Source organism: Anas acuta, chromosome 2 (assembly GCF_963932015.1).
Source record: "Anas acuta chromosome 2, bAnaAcu1.1, whole genome shotgun sequence".
NCBI classification, from domain to species: domain Eukaryota; kingdom Metazoa; phylum Chordata; class Aves; order Anseriformes; family Anatidae; genus Anas; species Anas acuta.
In genome coordinates, this window is record NC_088980.1 from 109,767,105 (window position 1) to 109,794,242 (window position 27,138).

At 39.8% G+C, this 27,138-nt stretch overlaps 1 protein-coding gene across 4 annotated transcripts in view; it reads right to left on the bottom strand.

Annotated features, from left to right (window-relative positions):
• Positions 1 to 2,302: 2,302 nt before the first annotated feature.
• MPPE1 (metallophosphoesterase 1) overlaps positions 2,303 to 27,138 on the bottom strand; it is a 28,497-nt gene continuing 3,661 nt past the window's right edge. For 2 of the 4 annotated variants that reach the window (XM_068671666.1, XM_068671664.1), the window contains exons 2-10: positions 10,543 to 10,927; positions 9,617 to 9,725; positions 9,192 to 9,295; positions 8,299 to 8,379; positions 6,361 to 6,469; positions 5,354 to 5,425; positions 5,120 to 5,242; positions 4,212 to 4,352; positions 2,303 to 2,776 (exon numbers count right to left, since the gene is read on the bottom strand). In XM_068671666.1, the coding sequence (XP_068527767.1) occupies positions 2,594 to 2,776; positions 4,212 to 4,352; positions 5,120 to 5,242; positions 5,354 to 5,425; positions 6,361 to 6,469; positions 8,299 to 8,379; positions 9,192 to 9,295; positions 9,617 to 9,725; positions 10,543 to 10,817 (1,197 nt within the window). In that variant the 5' untranslated portion in view covers positions 10,818 to 10,927 and the 3' untranslated portion in view covers positions 2,303 to 2,593. Of the gene's footprint in view, positions 2,777 to 4,211; positions 4,353 to 5,119; positions 5,243 to 5,353; positions 5,426 to 6,360; positions 6,470 to 8,298; positions 8,380 to 9,191; positions 9,296 to 9,616; positions 9,726 to 10,542; positions 10,928 to 13,119; positions 13,245 to 15,206; positions 15,358 to 27,138 lie in introns of those variants that run through there. The other 2 variants (XM_068671663.1, XM_068671665.1) reach the window with 2 other exon arrangements.

Here is a 27,138-nt window from a genome sequence, read left to right on the forward strand (position 1 = left end):
TGGTTTATTATATTGTACAGACTGTAAAATGTAATATTATTTTGTACAACTTTATTGAAGAAAAATACTTGTAGAAGATCTTTGTGCCTTGATTATGGCTGTACCTGTAAAATGAGCTAAGATGTAAGTATGTTTTTGATTGCGCTGTACAGCTTGATGTCAACCTTACCTGCAGCAGTGACTGGAGGTAAGAACTTTATCTGTAGAGTTTAGGGGTTTTTTTCTGGTTTATATAAAAAAAAATGCTCTTTAGTATAAAAATTATAAATTATGCAAATTAACCACTTACCTTTCCAAGTAAGGTATTACAGTCACCGGATGTTGCAGCAAACATGCCTTTCTCTTTTGAAGTCTCAGCTTTAAAACATTGGAATTCATTCGAGTGTCCAAATTGCAACCTGGTGTTGTTTTAATGGGAACCAAGGATTCTTTTTTTTTTTTTTTTCCTTTATATTTAGAAAATATGTTTGGTAATTCTTTGGTCATTCATAGAACTTCACAATTGCACAGACCGATTGTGAATGTGTAAAGCACCATTATATAGAGCTCTTCAATCTTTGTACCAACAGCGGCTTTCATTGTGCAAGTAAATAGCGAGAAAGAAGAAAAAAGGTGTATAAACCCTTGTGTCTGGCCTAAGAGAATTACAAGATGACATTTTTATTTCTCTTTTAATAAAGAGACACATTAGAAAATTGTTTTATTTTAAATATTGTAGAATCAAAATGTGTGAATATTTCTCAAACTTGAATAATTTATGCAAATGACATTCTCAAAACAAGTTGTGGTACAGTACAATATATAAAAAGCAAGAATTGCTGTAGCAATAAGGCATGTCCTTTTTAGTAACTATAACACTGCTTTATATTTTATACATAGGTGTTTTATGTCTGTGACTATATACTTTTCCTGTGTCCAAGATAACCTGTACAAATGTCTAAAATTACAGTTGCAATAACAGAAACCTAGAGAAGTGTTAGACTACATTACTTTATAGAGTGTTTTACCACACTTCGGACCATTCCCACTCTTCATTTTAAATTTAGGGAGAGATTAAGAGCTAACACATTCCCAGCATTGGCATTATAAATCAGCAGGTTTGATTAATGATTTACTATCCACATCGTTGCTAGTTAGAAACCTTAATCAGTCATCTTTTAAAGTCAGACTACAGCCAAATTCTGTACTTGTTTCTATTTGATGATAAATAACCCCCTTTTAGATACTCTAATATGAGCATCTCCTCTTCTCAGAAAGGTGTATATTTTAATACGTGTCAGTTCAATTTAGTCAGCAGATATTTCCCAGAAAGCGGAAGGCTGGGTGGACTAAGCTAGCAAACAAGATCCCCAGATGCAAAGATCCCCTCGCTTCCCATGCCAAAGAATCAGAACGAACAACAAAGGATAGGCTTTTCTCCAAAAACAACCCCTACCCCAAGAGTTCAGGCTAGAGCTCCCAGCCGCTGCAGGAATGCCAGAAGGAAAGCCGGTCCTGGTGTGCAGCAGCCCCTCTGTTCTTCCTGGGGCGGGTGGGGAGAAGCGGTCAGGATTTGTCGCATCCTCCCTGAGACACGGCACGCAACGAGGCTGAGCTCAGACCTTACACCCTCCATGCTGCTGCCGGTGCTGGCAGTCTCCCCCTCCCCAGCGAAGAGCTAGTGCAGTTCAAAATGTGACTCTACAAGAAAGCTAACAAAACTTGGCGGCCCTGCAGGAATCCAAACTAACGTGCATTCCTATCCCTAGCTGTCTGTAGACTGAGGGCCAAGGCATAGGATAATGTTACTGCAGCTGTATTTGACCTTCCTTCTTGCAGAAGATCGGCAACTGGAGGGCCCCTCACCACACAGATCTCTGGGATGCAATAGGGCCCTCTTTTTTAAGCTCATCATAGCACATCTTTTTAAAAATAGCAGCTTGAGGTGTCGCCCTAATTTATTTTTTTTTTAAAGCAGGTTTCAGGTGTGTATCAGCAAACTGGATCTGCGAGGCTTCTTCCTGTTGTTGTCTGGTAGGCGATAACTGCAATTTGTAGTCAGCTAACAGTTTAATATGTCAGGAACTGGAAGATTTCTTGTCCCAAACTACAGTCCCTTACATATGACATCCTATAAAGGTTACGGAAATCTGCATCTCTCAGTGCTGATGTATCTAGCTTCTGCCTGACCCTAACAAACAGACCTATGACATTAGAAGGGCCATGCAGCAATAAAACAGAGAAACGTTTCCAGTTTGCAGGACTGAGCCTCCACCAGGGTAAGACACTAGTGCAGATAAGTGATGAGGCTATAGGATTTACATAATGTACAGTTAAACTTTTAATATACATATTTGATACAAAAATTATAGCAGGAAAAGGACTCATTTGATTGTAGAATACAGTATTTTTGTACAGCATGAAACGTTCATTTTGGTTAATTATTTATCCTGTAGTAGTCATATCAGCTGTATAGGACTTCTATGGTATGTGTAAATGCAACCTGCCTTCAGACTAGCAATCAAATTAGGTCATTTGCTGGCATGAATATAGTCTGATGTTTGACTGTTCTCAGCTTTGGTATTTCAGTGACTGAATGCAGATGTTTGGCTCTTCATACTGCTTTATGCTTACTGATTAAATGCTGAGCAAAATAAAATGGTGGAGTGAGAAGCTGAAAATGAGCTAGTATCAGGATTACGAGCAGAGCACCTGCTGCACAGTATATAGTAAAGACTGTGCTCTCATGCGGAAGGAAGCATTTTTGGAGGGAGAAGTCAGTTGGTGTTATGCTGCCCTGGAAAAGAAACGAAGACTGTCACTTTGCTGTTACAGTAGGTTCTAAATCAGGAGTAACACCATGGCTGTCAGACCTCCCGATTTCTAAATTCGGTGTTGGGTGGCAAGGGTTGGGGCCAGTTTCCTAGTACCAGTGCCTTCTCCAGGGGGCTGAAGAGCCCATACTTGTGGTGCTGGGCACTAACTGGAACAGTCACCAGGCCAACGTTAGCCCAGATGCCAATCTTCCCTCTATTCCATCTAGAGTAACCAGAGAGCTGGGCTCCTCATTGGATCTGCCTTCTAGAGAAGCCTAACTTTAGCTGCTGTTAACCAACCTGGAAGGAGCCTTCCCAGGCTAAAGTTAGGTTTTGTGAATGTGCCCCTTCCTCACCCCGAACCCTCCTCCTACCCAGTACATGCTGCAAAAAACACATTGGCTAATCCAAATTGTGTACGTGAACTTCAGCAACAGGGAACTTCATTGGGTTTTGGCTTGACTTCTAATTAAAGTTTACAACAGTCTGAGGCTGATTTAAAACAGTAGTGAAGATGATGCAACTTTAATTAGCCAACCTCTTGTTTTGCAGTGAAGATGCACTGTCTGGTGTGTGCAGAGAGCCTATGTGGTTTGAAGGCAGCTACTCTCAGGAATATGGAATAAACAGAACTACTTTTCAACAAGAAATACTAACAGTTGCATAAAAACGAATTTAAAAGTTTGGGGCTATCTGTGTATTAAGCAGCCTAAACTCAACAGCAGCAAAAATACAGAAAAGATTCTCCCCCCACCAGCCCGAGTCACAGACTACTCTAAGCAGATTGTAGGTTTTGCTTCTTACTCCAAGTTTCTAGGAGTTCTGTTTTATTTTTGAACTGGGGAACTAATTGTTTTACCTCTAAGGATATACTGAGCACTGGAACTGCCTGCGAGAGCATAACCAACACACTGTATAAAATGTGAATTGGACACAAGGAGACAGACTATTGGCATGTGACCAACGTTTTCACTGTGTGAAGTGGTTAATGCATGAGTTTGAAAACCATGATCACCACGCGAAACTTTGAGGTGGACGCGGTCTTGTTTTCGTAGTTGGTAAATCAACCGAGCAAAATGAGTCTTTCTACTGTTCCGTGCACAATACTGATTATTTTTACAAGTCAATAGTTTACAATGCACCCTCTTTATAAGAAACTGTTAGATGCTTGTACCCATATACTAATTAGACCTTGAACAGCATTGCTTTGTACCACACGGAACATGTGGCTCCCACAGATGTACTTTATAAAGTGGATGCAGTGTACTGAGTGGGTTGGGTGGGTAGGCAATTTTTTTTTTATTATTATTTTTTGTTTTTACAGGTAGAATCAGTTCTAAAATATAGCTGACTGCCATGTTGATTTATTTATGAAAGTTATCTGACAAAAATAAAAAAAAAAAAATTAAAACTTACCATGATGAAACTAGGATTGTTTCTATTCCTCCAACTGAACGATGGGACGCTGATCTCTGGAATTTTCCCCGCATGCAGCACTTCACAAGCACTATGGGTGTGCCCACTGAGAATCAGACGGGGACGAAACCACCACAGCAGCTAGAAAACAAAATGGTAAAGCACAGCAAGTCATGACTGAAAAGACACTGAGCGTAAGACCCAGTTTTTCTTCTGCCAGAATGAATATGTGGGAATTCTAATAATCTTACCAAGTGTTTTGTATAAACTTTTGTTTTCCGGTAAGACATCTGTTGATATTGTAATATCACTCCCCTTTAGCCCTTATCACAAGTACCAGACTTTTTCTGGCCATACTGATCAGAAAAACAAAGCCAATAGCATGCTGTGTCAACAGTTACAAATAGAAAGATCTTGTTTTTAATAAAGCAATGCTGATTTCTTGTCTAAGAGAGAATCTTGTACTGCCAGTCTTGAGCAAAGACATTTATGCAGAAGGAAATAAACACTGCCCACTAGATTTTCTGGAAATGTTTTGACTTTACATTTTATTGTAGCTCCTATTGCAGCAAGAGCAGTACTCTCAAAGCATTGGACTTTCTGCTGGGTTTGTCAATAATCTACACATCACATAGGTTGCAAAACACTAGAGATAAGAGCAGCGCAACACACTTAAGAGCACCGGGATTTATCACCTGCAGAATCAAGGCCATGATCGTGATGATCCTCAAGGGAACAGCTCTAACAAGCAGCCTCACAAAGGCCACATTAAAGCAGGAGCAGTTGTGGTCGTTGTGTTTCAGCTAACGTTTGTCCTTTCCAAAAGGTTCTAATCTATAGGTACCTGTATACCCGTGCCACAGTCCCTCCCACCCACCCACCGATACTCGATCTCCTAATGTATAAACCTTTTGTGATGCCTCCTGAGACAGTACATCGTACTTCTCTTTAAATGGGATGTTCTTCTCCTCTGGAGGGGCAGAATCTTCTCCACTGCACTCAGCATCACTTTTCCGATAGAGAGGGTAATGCTGGGAGAAAATCAAAGCAAGGATCAGTTGTTAATGGTCCGGCCTTTCCTGAAAGGTCACAGATGCACTAAAAACACCTCAACGTGTTGCCTCACCCCCTCTCCAACACACCTGTAAAAGGATTGGTTCCGAAGCTGGAAGCTTTTCCACGTCACTGCACCCTTTGTTGGAATGATTCCAGTTCTGTGAATAAAATCAATCCATACATATTGTCTTCACCTACGTACGCCAAAGAGTTGGGGAAGGGAATTACACAATAGCTAGGTTTTGAGGGGTTGGGTTTTTTTGCCTTTTTTTTTTTCATGTTTTGAGAAAAGCAGTAACAGCTCAGAGTATAGTATTTAAATACTGTCCACTGTATGAAATTTTAAGAGCCGCTACGGTGGGTCAATGGGCAGTGCTTGAATTTCTCTTTCTGTATGTGCTGTGAATACAATTACATTCTTTCTGAACATGGGAAGTAACAGTAGAATCTGTTGTCAATCTTTCCACATGCAAGGCAAAAGACAAATAGGGCAGCCTGAGAGAGACAGCAGATAGTGTCTGACCATTTTTCCACTGAGAGACGGTTTCCTGATTGACTGCCAACCCTGTAAATCATGCTGCCTACCTTGTGTCCAGTCTGCCTATGAAAACGGGAAGAGGAACGAAATGAGGAGCAACTGGATTTGATGACAAAATATGACAAAAACATTACTAGGCCATTGAGCTAGGACTCCAGTAGAATCAGAAAACTTATACAAAAAATCAGTTGAAAGGATATAGAACAGAACAACATGCAAAAAATTAAATGCATGGGTTACTATACACCTCACAGAAAGTGCAGGGTTACAGGGCTTCTGCCATTCCTTGGAACAGAAGAAATTGCACCCTCTGCTAGTTGGCAGCACTTACAAGGAAGTTAACACCATTAGTGCAGAGCAACACAGCGAGCAGTTCGGTAAAAATGATAAGTGAAAATGAGGAAGAGAGATTTGCTAACAAGTCACAACACGAATTGGAAGCTGATTTTTTTCAGAAGAAAGCCTTCATTATATCTTGACTCTTTCTGCAGTATCAATATTTCAATTCCAGTGGCCAAGTTGCTGGCTATAATCACATCTTGAATAAATTCTTACCTGCTGGGAGCAATTCAGTTTGTGAGAAAGCGCCACAAGCTTTGCCTCTGAGGTACTGCAGATAGCGCAGCCGTCACCCTCCATGGCTACACTGTTCACTACGACAAAGCTGGAAAACACCAGGGCGTGGGCAGGGAGAAAGAAGTGAGGACAATAAAGCATTTGCTGTTCGTGCACATGTGGATAAACCTTACTTTATGGAATGCAAGTGATCCAAAATTGAACACAGCTCAACAAAATGAAAGGATATTGTGGCTTCAGAAGCCACAATGTTATAAATCCTCTTTGGAGTACCCATACCATAGACATTTCTCTACCTGGTAGGCTGCTTTATAAATCAGTTATTAATTAGGTTGCACGATACTCTGTATGCTGTATTTCATGCTTACACCTTTTTTTTATTACTATTATCAATTCCTAAGTGGTATTTTAGTGGAGTGTTAGAAGCCAACTAATGGGAATTCTGAAGGAAAGGAGAACCTGCTTCTAGCCCCACGCACATTTCAGGCATCTGGGACATCACTTCAGACATCCAATTCCTTTCGAACAACTGAAAAGCAATATATCACTGTACTTGACTGTCTACCCTGAACACTGTTCCATACTTTGTGGTCTGTCACACAGAAAACTGCATTTACAGTTGTAAAGATTTCCCTGTAGGTTTCAAACCAACTTTCTACGGACTTTCTACCACAAGATTGGTACCTGTTTAGTCCCTCGGTCAGAACTGCAGGAGGAGCTGCATTTCCAGCTCAACTCAGAACGTTTACCAGACATGAATGAGTTGATTGCCTCCGTTTAAGAGATGCTACCTCCCACCCCCCCAAATTTTAATCCTCTTTCATCAGATTAATCTGCTTTTCTAACAGATTTATTATAAAAAGAGTTTATTCAGTAACATTTCATTAATAACACGTCTCTTTTCAATTAATGAATATGATACTAGACGTACAATCTGCAACTGGAAGCAGGAATTCTGCTGTGCTGATTAATGGAAGGGGACATGGAGATATTCCTTAAAAAACTTTTATTTTGAACAGCTGGAATACATTTCTAGAGGACCCTATATCTGCATGATAAACAACAGCATTACACTGGGCATTCACTAAGCTCATATATCTTTGGGGGGGGAGATGGTGAAGACAACACTATTCTGGATCTTTTCAGCATATTCTAAATGTCTGCTTAATTAAGGGAACTAGTGTAACCTTCCAGTTTTTTAATCTTACATTCACAGGAGTGATTATAACCTAATCACGCCAATGCTTTTCCACAAACCTACTACTGTTTTCTCACATCAGACTCCTGCATGATATACAAAAGTACCAGAAGGGCACACACAGACAGCTACAGAAAGAGACAAGGATGAGAACAAGCCCTGTAACAAGGTCTAGTCAAAGTCAAAACCAGCCTGTGCATCATTGCCCCACCCTGTGGAAAACCTGTGGACAAGCAGCTGCTGTGCTCCCAAGTTCCTCGAACAAGAGTTAAGTTTTGCAGACTAAAGAAGTTATTAAAATTAATGAAACTCTTAACTTGCAAGCACGGAGGGGGGGTTGTTTGTGTTTCTTTACTGGATCCTATTCTTCTGCTATGTTTACAGCCATGGGTCATTACCAGCTGCAAGGAAGTAAAATCGCAAACCAGAGAATTTCATTCCGACTCCTCAGTACTTTTCCATTTAGAAGAAAATTGGCCTAGCTTAAAGCAAAAGCTTCTCCTCCACATCAAACTATGAGTTTATTCAAAGTGCTTCATGTTTAACGTATCACAAGCTAGATCAAAAATAATAATCATAACAGAACTTAGGCATATTAATAATATTCTCATACTATTTTATAAGAAATTCACTTCTAGTTCTCATTCTTCATCGCTTAGGTCTCCTAGCCCACTAATAACTACTCTAAACATTGAAAATATATATATATACATACTCACTTTATTCCTTTTCGAGTTATTAGCTTTCCTGAAGTAAAGTTGAAAATTTTTTCAAATCGCTTTACCTTGTATGTGGTCATTCTGTGTGACAGGACAAAAATACAACTGAGGTAAGAAATTGGCATTATAATAAATAACCTGACACAGTCGCTTTGCATTTTTTAGACCATTCATGCAGCTTACAGCTCCGTTATTTACACCATGTATTCATTCAGCAAAATCACAGGGAAGCTCTGAAATTCTGCCCTAGTCACATCAGTGTAAGCAGACATCCAACCGAAGCACAGCAGAGCAAGCACACTTACACTCTTCCACGCTGAGGAAATGGGAAAGGGAATATGCTTAGACTAAGCACTTTGCAGACAATGAAGCCCAAAACAAGGAAAAGTAGCTTCAAGACTTTGCCCATGCAGAAAAACTAGCCCTGAACAACCTCACATGTGTTTCAAGAAGCACAAAAGTAGCCTAAAAACTATTCTAAAATGTATTCCTGTGGTGTGTTGTCTGTAGATCACAGAATCATTAAGGTTGGAAGAGACCTCCAAGTTCATCTAGTCCAACTATCTCCCTCCTACCAATATCACCCACTAACTCATGTCCCCAAGCACCACGTCCAACCTCTCCTTGAACACCCCCAGGGACGGTGACTCCACCACCTCCCTGGGCAACCTGTCCCAATGCCTGACTGCTCTTTCTGAGGAGAAATGGCTCCACACTCCAGGGCCTCGGTGTCCTTCTTGTACTGAGGGACCCAAAACTGAGCACAGCACTCGAGGTGCGGCCTCACCAGAGCAGAGTACAGGCAGACGATCACCTCCCTGGTCCTGCTGGCTGCACTATTCCTGATACCAGCCAGGCTGCTGTTGCACATGTTGGCACTTGAAAGGACTTACTCATAATGAAATCCAATGTCATGATTTCCAACGATAACCACCAGTTCAGTAGAAGCTGGATACTTAAACATTTTGCGAAATCTCCTGACATCATCAGCCCATGCCTGCATGAAAATAAAAAATGAAGAAATTAATGCTGTTCCACAATATCAAAAGGAATCAATAATGTATAACACAGAAGCACACACTCAGGGAGATGCTCTCATTTTCCAAGTTTTGTAAAAAGGTAAAAATGTCAAGATACCACCAAAAATGAAGGAGAATCACAACATCTCAACTAGTATCTAAAACACTAGAAACTATCAGTAGGACAATTGCAGTAACATGAAACAAAGCCTTGCATACCTAGTGTGTGCTTCCTTCTGCCTTCCATTTCCTTCAAGCAATCCTCATTTTTTCAAATAAGAGAGCTGTTCATGTCATACCTGAGGTGAGCTCCATTTTCCTTCATCAAAGACATCTCCCAGAATAAAAACAATATCTGGTTGCAGTAACCACATGGCAGATTGGAAAGATCTCTCCATTTGCCATTCCCTAAAGAGAGAATACATACCCAGTCATCACTGCAAAACCTCTAGATCCTCACGTCATAATACACGAACACGGCCTGACAGGAATGTGAAGATGGCTCCTACACACTATGAAATTCAAATTAAACACTTAGAAACCAGGTTTAAGTGCAGTAGGTGCATCTTACCTGCTGGGTAATTCCACAGCAACACAATCATAACAGAGTCATGCAAGAAGTAATATCAGTTTGTTTATTTTTATTCACTACAATTCCATTAAATAACAATTTATTAGAACATGGAATTATTTAATGTGTTTTACTATGCAATTGTTTCTTCAGCAAAAGTTTACAAGGTTCATATAATGTTAGAATCATACTTTCTTTTAGCATTTTTTTAGACCAAAAAGCCATGCCTTTGTGCAGTAGGCATAGGATTGGGTTACCTTTGTTTTTAAATACAATTTTGGTGCCCATTCTTTTACTGCAGAAATAAATTTCTACTGGCTTCCTTACCTCTGCAGTTGAAGGTGTTAACAGGTGGGGATATAAATGTTATCTGGCTCGTTTTTAAGGCACTGTAAAAAATAATTACACACTGGAAAAGACTGTCTGACCTATCTAAAATGCTCAGGTACCTATACTCACTTGAACAGTTAAGACTGCACCACCTAAGTCCCATTCATTAATGCCTTTATTATCTAGTCCAGGTACAGACTGGCACTCAGAAGCAGTATGCGCATTTCTTAAGACTACAGCAACATTGGTTTTAAACATCTGTCCCGTTAGTTACTATTAAAAACTCTAAAAACAGGATAGAGATTCAAAAAATTAAATTACTACCTTCGTAGTTTGTCCAGCCAATGTCCTTTGATTTCACCAAGCAGGTGAGTATCAGCTAAAATTATGGCCTTCAAGACTGAAGCTGAAGTCTCTGTGTTACCTGTGTGAGCTCCACCTTTCACTTCTGGCCATTGACATTGAAAAATTACCACATAGTAAATTAAAAATTCACAAAACATTAACACGGAGCTGACAAAGCACACAAGTTTCAGCAGGAAATAGATCCTCTTCTTCGAAGGAAGATTCTTCATAGTGGTCAAGCTGGAAGTCAGCATTGCAGTACCAGCATCAGAGTCTTTCCCAGTGGCTAAGTTCTCCTCTCCAAGGTGAAAACAGTAAGGTCTTGTCAGAGGACCAAGCGGGACTTCATATCAGTACAAAATCCCTGTGGAGAAAATATAAAATATAATATTCATAAAGCCAGCAGTCCCTGTGAAAAGCTACCATGTTGGTTTCCCATCAGCATGAAAGCTTTGCTGTAATAAAAATGCACATACCTATGCATATGCACAGAATCAGCTAGGTTGGAAAACACCTTGAGGTACTTTCCTGAAAAGGATAAATATATCTGTTTGTCCAAAATTGCTAATTTGGTCTTCTCCTTCAGAAGCCATGTGGGAAAACAAGCCTTTCCAAGTTGGCAACTATACTGTCATTCCTGCCTTCTTCCACCCTGGATAGTTTGCGGCCCAAAGAGGAAACTTATCCCTTTTAAAACTGTAATTTTATTTTACGCCATTTTAAAGACTAATTTAAAGCAAATGACTTCACTCTGATAACCCACAGCTGTAACAGGGCTCATGGATTGTTTCACTTGTTCACAGACATTTGAGAGAAACTCATTATTTCTGGGTTAAGGAGGCAATACCCCCACTTTCACAATTCTGCTTCTGAAGTCCCTCACACAAACACTTTTTCTGTGCCAATGCCTACAAGAAACAAGTATCCCAAATGAGAGGACAGGGATACCAGCCTTACTTTAACTGAAATTAGAGGTTCCACATGCAACCTCTCCGGGTTTCAATCTGAAGAGTGCTGCAGCTCTGGCAGACCCACTCTTTAAAGGTCAGCGGTGTAACAGGGACTGCAGCAGGGCTATCAGGTGTTACTTCACAGGCTCACAAACTTTGAGAGGAAACCACAAAAAGTCTTGTTGCCCTCCCCCTGTTTTTGATTACTACAACAGAGAAATTGTAACATGATACTAAGGTCCTGGATACTGGCAGTTATTGAAGGCAGACGGTGATTAGCAGTCAACGTTAATTTGTGTTGCCTAAAGCTGATCTGAACTGTGAACACCGGGTACATTTGAATATTCAGACCCTAAGTCTTAGGAACACTGAGATAAAATTAAAGATCCATTAATTTTGTGTGGTTCTGTTTCAAAATCCTGGCCACAGTCACATGCTGACCACAGGAACAAAACTCAGCTTGTTTTACTGCCCTACGTCCTAGCCCATTTGATTGATGTTTCACAGAAATCAAAAATATATTTTTTTTTTCCCAACCCAAACCTCTATTTGATAACAGCCACCTATTTTCAAACACGAGCTTCCCATATCAACATTACAAAGTACTTGTTCGAGACAAAGAGCCATTCATCTTCATCATGTAACATTTCCAGTGTGCATTATTTAACGTTAGCATGACTAATAGATAATTGCATGTAATTCAGTTCTATCTAAACTTAGTTTTACATGAGAAGGCTACTGGCCAGACATCACGATTTCATGGCACAGAGGAACTACAAATAAAGGCTGATTAACTTCTTTAACATAAAACTCATCTGTATCTGGCAATAAAAATCAATGAGATCTGGTCTGTACATCTCACAACAGGACAAGACTAAAAAATATCTGTTCAACAGATACAGCAACAAGCACAAAAGACGAGTACATTCTTAACTGTAAGAACCCAATTTCATACAGCCTAATCCTGAACAAACTGTACCTACCCCAGAATTTGGAAGCAGATTTTGGTAGTCCTAAACAGCCTTCTCTACTAAGAAAAATAGTACTGAATCACTAGTAAGTTACTAAAACCAAAAGCCCTGTGTGTCTGTATTCACAGCCCACACAAAGCTTAAAACCAATGCAACCTGTTGTTTTGCTATTGGTGCTACTGTATTTTCTAGTAGATTTTTGTTACATGATTCTTCACTCATCAAATGTCTTCAGAAGCTGTCCAAACAGCTACAGAGCTGCAGCAAAAAGCCACTATTACAGACCAGAGGGAAATAAAAATCTCCCCTGAAGTCTAATGGTCTCATAAAATACCAATAATAGCAATAATAATAATAAATGCAGTTAGTAGAAAAGAGCTAATCAAAAAACACGCAGAGATGCTGTTGTTTTTGTACACGTTCCCTGTCACAGCATGTCTGCTGCTAGCTGTTATGATCCGGGAGTCGTGCCACAGACGGGGAAGATGTCGGAGGTCTCCCATCTGCACCCTACATTTCCGGCTAAAGGAAAAATAAATCACCAAGTCTGCGAGGCAGAATGAGCTGAAAGACAGCCCCTACTGCCAGCTGACAGAAACACCCATCTGCATCAGATGTTTCTCCCTCCAGCCTACCTCGCTCTGCCACCTGCAAGCTGATGGCTGCTCAGGTCTGTGGCTGGACATCTCTGCACCCCAAAGTCCGAGCAGTTTAACCAGAAGTGAGCTCATGCACCAGCTCTCTCAACCTCACATACAGGTACACCAGAACTGGAGAGCCACACGGAAGCAAGCTGTCCTCTCGCACGTGATGGAAAGGTCAGAAATAACACTGTCAGACCGCACACACGCTGCAAGATGGAGCTGTGGTTCAACACGTCGCTGCTGTGGGATAGATCTATTGCTACTCCTCCTCCTAGCATGGCTGGTTTTTAAGATTTGCCTAGGATATGTTTTGTTGCTGGGGCTTAAGGATCTAAGTGATCAGACAAGAGTGAACGATTTCTCCCCATTTCTTGGTTTAAGTAAGTGGCAGTGGCTTGATTTTAAGAGTTTTATGAGCTCATCACGAAGGCAAGATCAAGATTTTCATCCTACTCGCTATTTCAATTGTTTGGGCAACAAACATACTGTAATGGAAAAACTGTGATCTTCACTACCTGGCCAAGAGCAGAACTTTGCCAGCTTGTGGATAAGGAGAACTGCTGATTTAATAATACTGTCACCAAAGTTTAAACATGCTAGAAGAATAATGTTAAACCACAAAGCTATGGGAAAAAATGCTCAGCTGACTAATGCTCAAGCTTTAGAAGTGTGATGCTTCCCTTCTCCAGCAGCAGTGTTTATTTCGCTTATTACCACATATCAGATACATTTTTGTACTTAAAACACTTAATCGTACATACTACTCCTCCTGTTTTCACCTGTCAAGTTTACTGGCCACACAAACTCTTCTTTCCCTTCTCTATCTCTGTTCAGGACATTATCCAGCTTTAATTTACAAGCGAGCCAGGAATAAAGCAAGGAAAGCATGATACAGTGGCCCACAGACAGACCAGGAAGCAAGTCGCTCAGAGCTTTATCCTTCCTCTTACTTAGTGGATGTATAACTCTGAATACCACCATCTTCTTTGAGGCCAATTTGTTTATTAATTTACAACTATATAAAACTGTCATCATGTAGGATACAAGAGTCCTAGTCCTAACTCCAGTCAGTCAGTATTTTTATTATAGTAAAGAAGCTGAATTAGGGTATGAATAAGCTCAGTATTCCTAACCTTGTGATAATCTCAAGTTTTCACTCAGTTCTCCCATTGTAATGTCACACAGGTGCATGTTCACAACATTCAGAAAATATAATTCTGGGTATTTGTGTGCGTCACAGAAGTGTCACGTAGTTACAAACAGGTTTGGGTTCAAATCCTACAGGCTTTCCCTGTCTAACTCCACACTCGCAAGCGGATTTCTCCTATCATTTCAAGTTTTCTCAACATCTCCCTCTGAAGCAACGTGACATTTCTACCTTCTCAGCTGCAACTCTCAGCATTCACTTCCTTTCAGCACTCCAAATACCAGAGTACTTACTCCTCGCTCTTCAATCAAATAAGAGCTTCTGATGAGTTATTGTTTTGATACTGCAAGACAAGCCTGACCATCTTTTGGAATACATTATTTCCAATTCTGAATCCTAAATCCTTCCTTCAACCACAAATTTTAACTCCTTGTCATAATTTTTTAAAAAAGTCTCCAAGTGGGGATTTAGTAATCTTTCTTTTAAGACATCCCTTTGTAATAACTTGATGATAGAACTATTTTATGCCTGCATTAGCATATCCTTAGGGCTGAAGTTTGAAAAATAATAAAAGAATACTTTTTTTCTTAATAGTTTACAGAAAAGGATAAATTTGGAAATTCTTGAAATTGAAATCCAAAAGTTTTATTATTTTCCCATAAACACCCACAACCACTCCTGCAATTAATGGGTTTTATGAGCGTGAAAAAGAGAGTGAGTTTAGAAAACTTAGTTGTAAGTTATACAGACCACAGTTTATTTTAAAACTATATAAGCAAAATCAAATACATAAGATAAAAATAAAACATCTCAGAATAGCTTGCTACATTTAGATCATATTGAATTCATAGTACTATCAAAACATGGTACTACGTGAACCGTGTTAGGTTTCAGTGTTGCAGTAAGTATGAAAAACAGGTAGAAAACCTACTTGCCATCAGATTAATTAGTAGTTACAAATGTGCTGTAAAAGGAAGTCCATACATATCAGTTATTTGTTTCAAGCACTTTTCATACTGGTTATTCAGTTTGACAGATTTCTGTACTGCATGCTTTAGATCTTCTATCTCTTCAAAAAAATCCTAGGGAAAAGAAAAAATCACTTTAGATTCTTTCAAAGACGTTGTCAATAAGAGCTGGTCAGCATTTCAGTTGTTTCCATGTCCAAAGACACTTGATGTTTTTATTTGTGTATGGCCAAGTTATGCAAACACAGCACGCAACAGTCAACCATATGTAACAATTTAAAACTTTGCACTGAAGAGGCAATGCAAATACAATTTAAATTACTTTAGAGCCTGAAACATGTATCAATAATAGAAAAGATGCAAGAGAAGGAAAAAAAAAAAAATCTTGATTTATCAAAAGGCTACAAAATAGCAGCCTAAAATGACACGGTGAATAACATCACAAATTCATCTCTGCAAAAGCATCCTAGAAGCTAGCAACCCAGGAACAGAGCCAGAAACACTGTAGACTCAAAAGACATCTGAAAAAAGGCAGTGAAGCACTGAAACAGAGAGGTTTCCATGAGAGCTGGAATAAGACAAGGCCAAATAAGACAAAAAGTAACACTTCACCCTACATGCAAAAGCCAGACATTAGCAGATAACACACCATTAACTCTGAAGAAATTAAAGCTGCAAGACTATAAGAAAGGGAAAATAAATAAGAAGAGCTATGGGGAGACTAAACTATGAAAAAAGATACTACATTTAGAGAAAGAAGGATATATATATACATATATATATATATTTAGACCTTGAATTTAATATAAGTTGGTCAGATCAGTTTAGAACCGTAAGTACAGCTACACTGTGTTAACGAATTCTACTTCAGATCTATAATTTATGATTGCACTATGCTAAAAAGTTTGATATTCTTATTCAAATGGACAACATTTATGATGCATTATGATAGAGTATCAAACAGATAACTCTATCCAATGGATTCAACTAGTTCAGATAAAAGCAATTTACTATAAAGCAGGGAATGAAAAGGAGCAATATGTAAGGCTACGCAGAATGTAGAGACAGTCCTTTAAGAGACCCATGGAAATTAACCCCCTTGAATGGCAGCCTACATGGTTCACTTCTTCAGACGTATCCTTTTGTAATTATATTACCTCAGAATTCGTAACTTAACAAGTATTTCTATCTGTACCTAGTTTAATTAGAAGATAAGCTTTACAGAAATAAACTTCAATTATTACAAGTACTGATGGTCTATAGCTTAGACAAAACTATTTTCTGTTCAGCTTCCCCAGCTCAAGTCTATTGAGTAAAATTCAGATGCTTTGTAAGAAGCTGTTGGCCAATGCAAGGACAGTAAACAGAATATAATCACCCAAAACTAGATAGGATCTCTTCATCTTCTCACATGATTTCAAGAATTATCAACTTTTCACCCATTGTCCTCCTTCACCTGTAGGGACGATCTACCATGAAAACTTCATGGCTCTCCCAAAACTTCTGCCACAGGAATAATTTTGGTATGTTTAAGTCCACGAGAAAATAGTTCTCTCACTGACATCAAGAGGCAACAGAAGTGATAATTTGCCAAAGTATTTTCCCAGGCTGTGAAAATGTTTTTTTGAAAGGAATTTGTACAGTTACTTGCAGTTTCATTTTCAATATCATAATAGAAGACAATCTCTTATGAAGAAAACCAAACTCTCCAAATATATATATATAAAAAAAAAAAGCATCTACAAGAAAATCCAGCATTCTGAAGCAAAATTAAAAAGGGTATTGTTCTTATTATTATTCCTCTTTCTTACTTCATGCAGTATTTGATTTTTTTAACATGTTTTGCCTGATAACAGCATACGTTCAGCCTAGTTTCAAATAAGACCAAAAAGTTAGCTTTTCAAAAAACTCCTGTTCTTAAACTTGTCCTAAAACAAATTACCTTGTCTAATCCAGCTAGTTCATTTTTTAGTGCTCTCCTTTCTGAAGACAACTTTTCATTTTCCTTCTTCAGCTTTTTAATCTCCTTCAGCAACAGCTCTATATTCAAATAACAAAATATAGACTTCAACCATTACAGTCAACCTCCCCCTCACATGAATCATATTACAGCTAAAGAGCTGCCTACGTTTTGTGATATTAGAAAATTATGGTTCAGCTTTTTAAAGTACCTTTTTCATAAAGTGATTTATTCTTAAGAATTGGCCCGGCACATTCCCAGCTACTATGAAAGGTGACAGGATCTGCAAATTGGGTATTTCTGCACAGATTCTTAGAATGTGGGTTATCTTCCTTTAAAAGTTACAAAACATGCATCACAGCTTGATTGCCTTTTTCTGACTTCTGAGAGGGTCACATCAGCCATCACTGACAGCTCGCTTCCTGGGAATTATAACCTACATTATATGATCTCCTCAGGTATTTTGGTTTTTATTTTTTTTGTTTTTTGTTTTTTTTTTTTAAATGCTTTGAAGCAGAGCAGGCTTGCACCTTAACTTGTGGATTTTGTGAGGCAAGGAAGACATGCTCAGACCAACATTGCATGGATTTAATCCAAAGTTTTAAGACTAAAAACAGTTTATCTTGTGGATCATTGTCCGAAAACCAAATAATGGAGTCACTAAGTTTTGTACCTATAGAACTTAACGGAATAAATAATAAACACTACTCATTACAGCCATGCCCTCCCACCCACAATTATACTGACATACTACTTACAGAAAGGGGGGGGGGAAAAATCAGCGAATATTTATTTTTACCACTAAACCAAATACAGAACTGGATCCACAGATACATTAAAATGGCATCTCATAACCAATGCAAGTTTTTCAAAAATGAAAAATATTTTGGATTTTGCACATTAAAGTGGAGGAAAAAACCTGGAGCATGCCTTTGGATCAGAAATGAAATGCATCCCCTCTGGTGGGCATATTGGAACATCACAGAATTAACTGTACCATTACCTAAATACTTAGTGCAACAGGATTCCTTCTTTTCAGATATGTCTTTGCAAGACGTTACTTCTTTCTCTGGAGTTTGACTTTTTTTTCTAGAAACAGCACTGGTTTTCCAAGAAACCTTTTTACGTTCCAATTGCTCAATTCTTTGCCTCTGTTCTTGAAGATTATGCTCGAGCTCATGAATTTTAATCTGTCAAGAAACCGATTTTTTTTAAAACGCATAGAACAAACAGAGTTCAACTGAGAACAACTGGAAACACATCCTGAATGCAAACCTACATTCATCCAGAAGAGTCTGAAAGGAAAAAAAGGTAAAGTTTTGCATACAACAGAAGTATTTTAAAAGACAACTGTTGCTGCATGCTCACACGCAAGAAAGGAGAAATGTACACGAAGATTCTAACCCTTTCTCACAATACAGTGTCCTTTTACAGCAGCAACTGCCATCTTCTAAGAAAAAGAAGATATAATCCAGCCATAACAAAAATTAATTTCCAAACAAATACACATGAAGCATGTATGCATGAACTCCTAGGAGGAAATTAATTATACTGGTCAGCTGTGATGCTTGATCAATACCTAAAGACGTAAAGTCTACTTGAGGCAGCTTCTTGGAGCACTCTTAGCCACGCAACCCTGCCTTTGCCTCAGTGATGCTATTCTCATTGTAGAGCAAGATGATGGATCTTGCTGCCTAACAGGAAAATATTTGCCTTTTTTGGTTAGCTTGCTGCTGGATTCCTGAAATAAATCACCTCACAAGATACAGAAAAATATCCGGACTGGTGCAACAGGGATAAAACACCTATACAGTAGGTTGGAGGGGTAGGCAGATGATTAAAGAAAAAGCAAGGAAAGAGACCACGTTACAGAAATACCTGAGTTCACTCTCAAAGTGAGCATACGAATTATTTCGTATTATCTCGATGGCATAGGAAACAGCAGGAACAAGAATGAGTATGAAAAGAGAAACATGGTCCATTTTGCAAAACTAAGAACTATTTTTCAGTCTACTGAAAAAAAATGTTTATTTGATAACTCCTCCTACAGATTCTACTTACAGTGAGATTTGCAATTGTTTCACTTTGTTCCTGGTTTGTTTTGATTTCTTTAACAAAACGCTTCTGTAGGTTATCATACATCTGCAGTAGTCTAAAACAGAAGAAATGCATAAATGGCAATAAAATACGAAAGCCAACGGAACATGCGTCCTTTATCACAAAGGTATTCTAGAAGTCCCAAAGAAATCATTTGGAATGCGTTTTACGGTAGAGACTCGTAATGGACATATTGTTCTGAATGAAGTGTGACCAGCAGCACAGGAGGAGTAAGCACTGTAAGAAGCTGCAAGGCAAGAGGCAAAAGAATGGTCTGTATCGATGGCAAAGAGATGCTTTCACTCAGGCTGAGGACCCTGTTCTTTTCTCCAACCCATATAGCCACACTCAGCACAAGCAACTTGTTGAGGGATGACCCGTGCACTAGTAGCAGAAGGGTGGGAGCAAATCTGCAGACATCTATCTTGTATGTCACTTCTGCCTGTTAGAAATAGACTTCTATACTCCTAAAGGATATAAATAAGATTGCTTAAACTAGTTTCTTAGCACCCATCACAAACCCAAGAGACAATGGGAACTCGTAAGGCAGCATCCCCACCTCTCCATTCTACTCCCAAACAATCCTGGCAACATCACTTGAACACACATCTCATTGCTTCTGAGCAAGAGTGAAGGAAACCTATGACACAACGAGTACAAATGGGCAAAAATCGACATAAACCCAATGTTAATATCAGCAGACTTGAAAGATTAATGTTATTTTCCCTTTGATATCATCAAGCATCAGTTTCTGCTACACTTATTTCCCACAGTATTTCCTAGCATTCGATGTACACATAGCAGACTCATGAAGCAACTGATGAATACGAGTAGATAAGTTTTCCTATTTTATTAAGAATTCAAATAAGAGCTGGCATTCACACTAAGTTATGACTGCACACCCCAAGCACAGAGTAACTTTGTAAAATAACACAATGATGAGAGAAAAAGCAAAGTTAGGTTATCTTATGTGCAACCTAATAGGAAACAATACCTAATTCCAGCACTAGTTTCAAAGAATAGCTCAGACATCTTCAACATAAGCATCTAATTAGGCACTCAGTTCAAACCCAGAGCTAGACATTCAGCCATCCTACATAGTTCTTGAGGACAGACTGATCCCCTGTAAGGTAATTTAAAAAATAATAATAATAAAACAGGCATTCTGCAGCCACCTAAAGGGAACACTAGAAACAGTGCACCTCGATGCAAGATCCACAGCCAGGAATTTATTTCTGTAAATGGACAAGAGCCTTTGAAAGAATGCAGCAGCCTGTTATGTACATTTGATGTAGCAGGCCTAATTGCTACAATGTTTTTACAATGTTTTGATATACATTTTCTTAAAACAAAAACGTTTCTTTTTCATCAAAAAAAAACTGTTCTTAAAGTTTATATTTAACATCAGTTGGCAAACCAATAGTGTCTCACTTCTAAAGTCAACTAAGACTGAAATATAGCACCACGTGTGTGGCTTATTTTGAAAGTCTATGGATTTTTGTATACATATAAAATCGAGCGACATAAAATGAGCTATGGAAGCTCCCATGGAAGAGAAACAGAAACTATATAATTTAGACTATTAAAAATCTACTCAGAAAGTCATGTATGCAGTCTATGTGTGTATACATAAAACACATACATACATGAAGGATCTTACCATTTTTCTCAATGAAAGATTTGTCAAATAAATCCATTTTGTTCTTTGTTCAGTGCTATTTTCAAGTTTAAGATTTAGTATTTTCTTTAAAAACATAAATAATTTTCTAATCTGTTTCAAAGGAAATGATCAGCTTCCAGGGAAGTTAACAAGAAGCCTGTTGACTCAACCATGAGCAACATATTTTATCCTACAACTGATAATACATTTAATTCTGTGAAGAAACAATTTCCAAGAACTCACCTGACACTTTCACCTTCTAGATTAAGATCCTTGCTGTATCCACTTTTATGCCATAAGTGTGTTTCTGTTTGAACCTGAACACTTAACCAAAATAAACACAACTTAATAAAATGAGACTTTACAAATTTAATTGGAACCATATAAAGCAACTGAAAAAGGCTAAACTACTTTTCAGCTTGATTTTACAATAGAGATTCAGGCAGGACTATAAACACACCAAATTTTAACTTGAAAAATTTTGTAAAAAAATTTATGTAAATCCTGGCAGGACACTTTTCAGAACAGTAGATCTACAGTTTTTCAGGTACTCAGGGTCACAGCTTCCAAGTCTTTTAAACAGTACCAATGCTCTTTAACTCTCTTACCACTCACTGTTCATTGGCAAAATATACTAGAACTCTTTAACTAGACACAGAGAGCAGGATGGCTAAGCAGGGCTATTACTTACTGATATTAAAACTGTTTGTTTTACTACAATGATGGCAATTTTACACAGGCATCCTTCACTCCTTTACCTGCCTCCAGCTCTGTCCTTCCCCCCCCATCCTGTTCACAGACAGTAGCTTAAAGCGTGCAGAGCAGACAAGGCCCAGTGCATCTGAGGAATCACAACATGCAAGTCTTGAAGTCCTGCGCTTCTTCTGACCCAAATAGGAAACACCAATTTGACAATTAATTCTTACTCTCTGCTCGTGACATAGTCACGCATTAACTGCTGCAGACGCAGTTTTTCTTGAACCTGAGCCAGGTTCTTTTCCAGCTCCTTATTTCTCGTTTGCAGCTTTTTCAGCTTCTTGAGTAAGCGTTCGTTTTCGTCGCTGAGCTGAAAGGCAGGAGAGGCAGAAAAGAAAAACCAAGCAACGTGCTCAGATCACGTACTAATGGGACAGATAACATTCCCGATTAAAAGTCTCTCTTGCGAGTTTTGCTACGTTTACCAGGAGCTGTATAAATATATAAGCAAAAAAAATAAATAAAAATAAAAAAATAAAATAAAATAAAACAGAAGTAATTGGCTTCAAACTTGATATTGAGCTCACCTGCAGGCAGCGGTGGGCCGGCGGCAGCGCCATGGCCGCGGTCGCCATGGCAACGGCGGGGCCCTCCGGCGGGCACGGCCCTGAGGCGGCCGCGGCTCCTGTGGTGTTAACCGATATTAGGGGCTTTTTTGTCCTTTATTTTTTCGCGTGTGTGTGTATTTGGCATGTGGTGTTCGTGGAGCAGCAAGCCCTGAGCACCTGGGGGGAAATGGCGTGGCCAGGCGCTGGCAGCTGCCAGGCCTGCTGTCCCTGAGGGTTTCTTCATGGCTCCGTAATTAACAGACGAACCACTCCTAATTTTGGGGGCCCCTGACAAACCGCCTTGTCCCCAAGAAACCCGACAATAAAATTGCTATTCTGATCAGCTACTAACATTGCTGAACCACCCCTTGAAACTTAGTGCTGTAAAAACTACAAAGTCTTTTATTGAAAGAAAGCTGGATGTAAACATCTACAGTAGCAGTACAAAGACAAAAAAAAAAAATAGAAAAAAAAAGGGGAGAGGGGATGTAATAGACCTCAAGCTGAACACAGGCCAGTAGTGCCATGGTGGTAAGGTCCTGAGGAGTCCAGAAAACAGGAATAAAAATGACACGAGGCAGAAAATACAGGTTATCAGGAAGGGTTTAGTCAATAAAGTAGACTGCCAAGAATCCTTGTCACTCTCTTTTTAATCTTTGGTTATTGCAACGACGGTAATAATAGCTCCTTATATCCTCTACAGGAAGGATGAGCAGAAATAAAGTTGCTTTCAAACAGAGATTATTTCAGTTGGATGGCAGGGAAACATCCCTTAACATAAAGGCAGAAAAATTTGTGTACTTCTCCCTCCCTCACCACAGGTTTTCACAAACGGAGCAGGGACAACATTTCAATGATTCTGCTATTAACTTTAAAGAGTAAACTTAAAAGAAGAGAATACCCATCTATAATTCTGATATTTTGCAAAATTACTTTTTAAAATGACTATTTCAAAAATAAAGACAAAGGGAAGCCAAAGGATAAGGCAGTGTGGTGAAGAATGATCAGCACAGTGGTCCCCGATGCATCCAACACAGCAGTACCTCATAGTGTGAGTACGATAACTATTTTTTCCTCAACACTGGGAACGTCAGGAGTAGTCAAAATTGATAGCCATAGTATAGAAAGCAAGGCCACTTGAATATGGTTATTTTATAAAAAACGTGCAAGCATTGTTATGACTTATATCCTTATGGTATGCAAGTGTTTGGGATATTTTTAATACTACTGGTGGACTAAAACAAGAGGAGGAAGCACAGATGGATGAAGGCAGGGCTTCCAGAGAAACTAGAGCAGGCATGGAAGGTGCAGCACTGGGCAGAACTCAGGCAGCATCCTAGATAGGTCAGAAGTAGCAAAGAAAACGGGCCCACAGTATGTCTTGGGTCATTCTCAGATGTGCAATCTGCAGACCCTTTTTCTTTGACCCTTCCACAAAAAAAAATAAATAGGAGCAGACAACAGTGCAGCGGCTATGCACGCTTTGTAAGATCCAAATATTTTCAGAACTTGAAAATGTTACAAGCAGAACATCTTCTGTGGACTGGAAACCAACATGCAGAAAAGTAGGGAAACGAGTGAAGAGAGTTAAAAGGAAACCAGAATTCTTGATTTCTGACTGAGAAAACAAGCTACACAGCCTCCCTCTGTCCTGCTTTTCCAGAGCTGGTGTGGGAATCAAAGATAGATGGATGAAGATGATGACAGCCAGGTCTATGACAGCCAGAACTATGCAGCTAGACCTGCAAGGAGCCTACATAAGATTCAAATTTTAATCAAACAAGCACTGGTTTAAATGAAAAAAAAAAAAAAAAAAAAAAAAAAAACACCACTTGTATCTTCAAACTCTTGGAAAAAGCTACAGCTGAATCTCTTGTAGGTTCATGCACGCTATGAGCAAACGCTTTCAAAAACAATCACTGATTCTGGGTGGCTCCACTTCAAAGCAAGCATCCATTCCTCCAAATTAAAGATACTCAATAGATCTACAAAAATGGCCCAAGGCTAGGTAACACAAGACATCAGATATCAAAGCATTCAAAATCAAAAGATAATGTTAGCCTGCATGTATATACAAACAATAAATGGATTTTCTGTACTTCATTAGGAAACAATCATTTTCCAGAGATTAGCAATACGCAATTTTTTAAGAACTTGTCAATAACTGTATGAAATGCCATTAAAATACTTATTTTTCATTGTAAATAATTACAGCAGAAGCATTTCCCTGCGCTGTTACTCAAGCAGTTTGTTGAACATATTCCTTTTTTCTTGCATTTCTAACTCAGCTTGGCTTGAACTGAGACACATTTCATGCTGGCACACACGAATGACAATGTCATTGATTCCACTGGTGTTGAGCCCACTACTTATTGCCAAGCGGCAGGAATGTGACCCGTAGCATTTTTTCAGCTACATGTGCACCAAAATCATTGATTTAATTTGTCAGAAAATCTCTGAGCACAGGATTACTTGATGCAACCCCATGATAACTCCAAGCACAGCCTTTTTTCCACACAGATTAAAGGACAGCGTATGTCATTTTGACCCTCGCAAGACTAGCCTCATGAGATTTTCCAGGAATTAAATTCTCCTGTGAAAATCTACACGTCTTTGGAAAAACACGTAGAAATGTAATGTATTGGGTTCACATGGCAAGGTTTTGGTAGCAGGGGGCTGCAGGGGTGGCCTCTGTGAGCAGAGCCCAGCAGCTGCCCCATGTCAGAGCAGAGCCAGCTCCAGCCGGCTCCAAAAAGGACCTGCTGCTGGCCAGAGCTGAGCGAGGGAGTGAGGCTCGTTGGGCCTCTGGGAAAGAAGATTTAGGAAAGGGAAAAAAACTGCTGTGCAACTGCAGCTGGGAGAGAGGGATGAGAAGCAGCCCTGCAGACCCCAAGGTCAGTGCAGAAGGAGGTCAGGAGGTGCTCCAGCGCTGGCGCAGCAGTTCCCCTGCGGCCTGTGGAGAGGCCCCTGGTGCAGCAGGCTGTCCTGTGGGAGGGACCCCACGTGGAGCAGGGGGAAAGAGCGACCCTGAAGGAACAGCAGAGACGAAGCGCTAGGGAATGACCACAGCCCCCATTTCCCATTCCCCTGGGGGAGGAGGAAGAAAAGGGTAGATGGTGGGGAGGTGTTTTTAGTTTGCTTTTAGTTTCTCAGTGTTCTGGTCTGGTAGTGATCTCCCTGTCCTTACCTCAACGCCTGAGCCCTTTCCATTGTATTTTCTCCCTTTTCCTTTGAGGAGAGGGAGTGAGAGAGCAGCTACCCAGCAGGGTAAAACCACCACTCCCCATTAGGCTCCTTGGCCTAATCCACTGCCAATCTGACAGACTGAAACATCATGGCACAACCTCAAACCGATGGGCCAACGTGGGGGTAGGAAAGGCCCTCATCTTGTCTTAAGCTTGGATCTGAAAGCAATAACCCAGCTTTCATTCAGGAACCTTCCCTCAAACAGGGAGAAGAAGCAGTCTGGCTTTCCTGAGCCACGGCACAACCACAAGATGGGAGATTAATATAAAATTGAGAGCTAAATAATACGAAGTTCAGAATTCCATTCAAAAGTTGAGCAGTATGTCCCACACGTCAAGAGAAAAAGCACAAAAACATGGTTGGATTTGCAGAATTAGAAACAATGAATCTTTCCTCATAATACATAAGAATAAGAGGACATCAATTTAGCCTTTAAGTTGAAAAAGCCAAACGAAGGTAACACTTTTTACACAAAACTAGGCTACAGAGACTAAGGCAGAGACTGTCTGCCACTTCTCCCCTCGAGGCCAGGAAAAAAGACCCACACCTTATTCTACATTCAGAGATATCTAGGAAAAACAGTAACAGCTCAGGACTGTATTACCTTGTCCCCAGATCTCCCTCTGGAGAGGAAAACCACCTTTCAGTGGAGAATCAAAGGCAATCACACCCCAGGAAAGCTATCTCAGCTGTCCTTCCTGGAAGGGAAAATTTCCCGGAGTGACTGAACCAGCTTGAAAACACCGAAGGAGGCCCTTTCACCATTATCTGTCAGATCTTGAAGCCAAAATCTTGATTTCCACACTAACGAGCTCTCAGAACAGATTTGAAGGCCATGTTCTGCTGCAGAATTTTTGTTAATTTGTGGCAGGAGGGAGAATGTGCACTCCCCGAGCAGTGATCTTGGGGCCTCCTGCATGTAGAGAAGAAAAGCCGTCAGGATGTGACTCTGAATGACAGAAAAGAAACACAGGAAACAACTAACACACCACAGAGAACAGTGCAGACCAGAGCCACTAATGAGCGGACCACAGTCACTAATGAGCATTACGAGAAACGGTGCCAACGTCGGAAACTCCTAATTGTTTCTGATGGAGCAGAACTGGCATCTGCACAGTTCTTCAGGGGAATCCAGCAAGAAACGAGAACATCTCCTTACAGTTTACATTCCCTTCTTGTATTCCCAGGACGAAACAAAAAGCTGGGCCAAGTAACCTCTTTATCAGCTATCAAGTCTGTTCACTGCAAGATGGCCATTACACAAAACTACTACAGTACCGTAGCACTCTGCACAAACAAGAGGTTTCTCATCATCAGGTTGCCTCTTACAGGCAGGCCCTCAGCCTCAAACTTCATTCTTCATGGGATACTGAGAGAAGCTCCAGGGAAAAGGGCTGAAAACAGTAAACAACAATTTTATGTGACTAATCCGATATAATCCTATGCTGTGTAAAAAGACCATCTGTACGGAATCACACTGAAGTGCTTTAATAACAGTGCAGCAAGCCCCTGGCTGTCATGCTGAGGAAATGCTCTTTCACACCATCAGGCTAATAATTCCAAAAGATTACTTCCCTTTTCCCCCCCCTCCCCTCTCTGTTTTTATTAAAGCTGTTAGTCACTTGCTC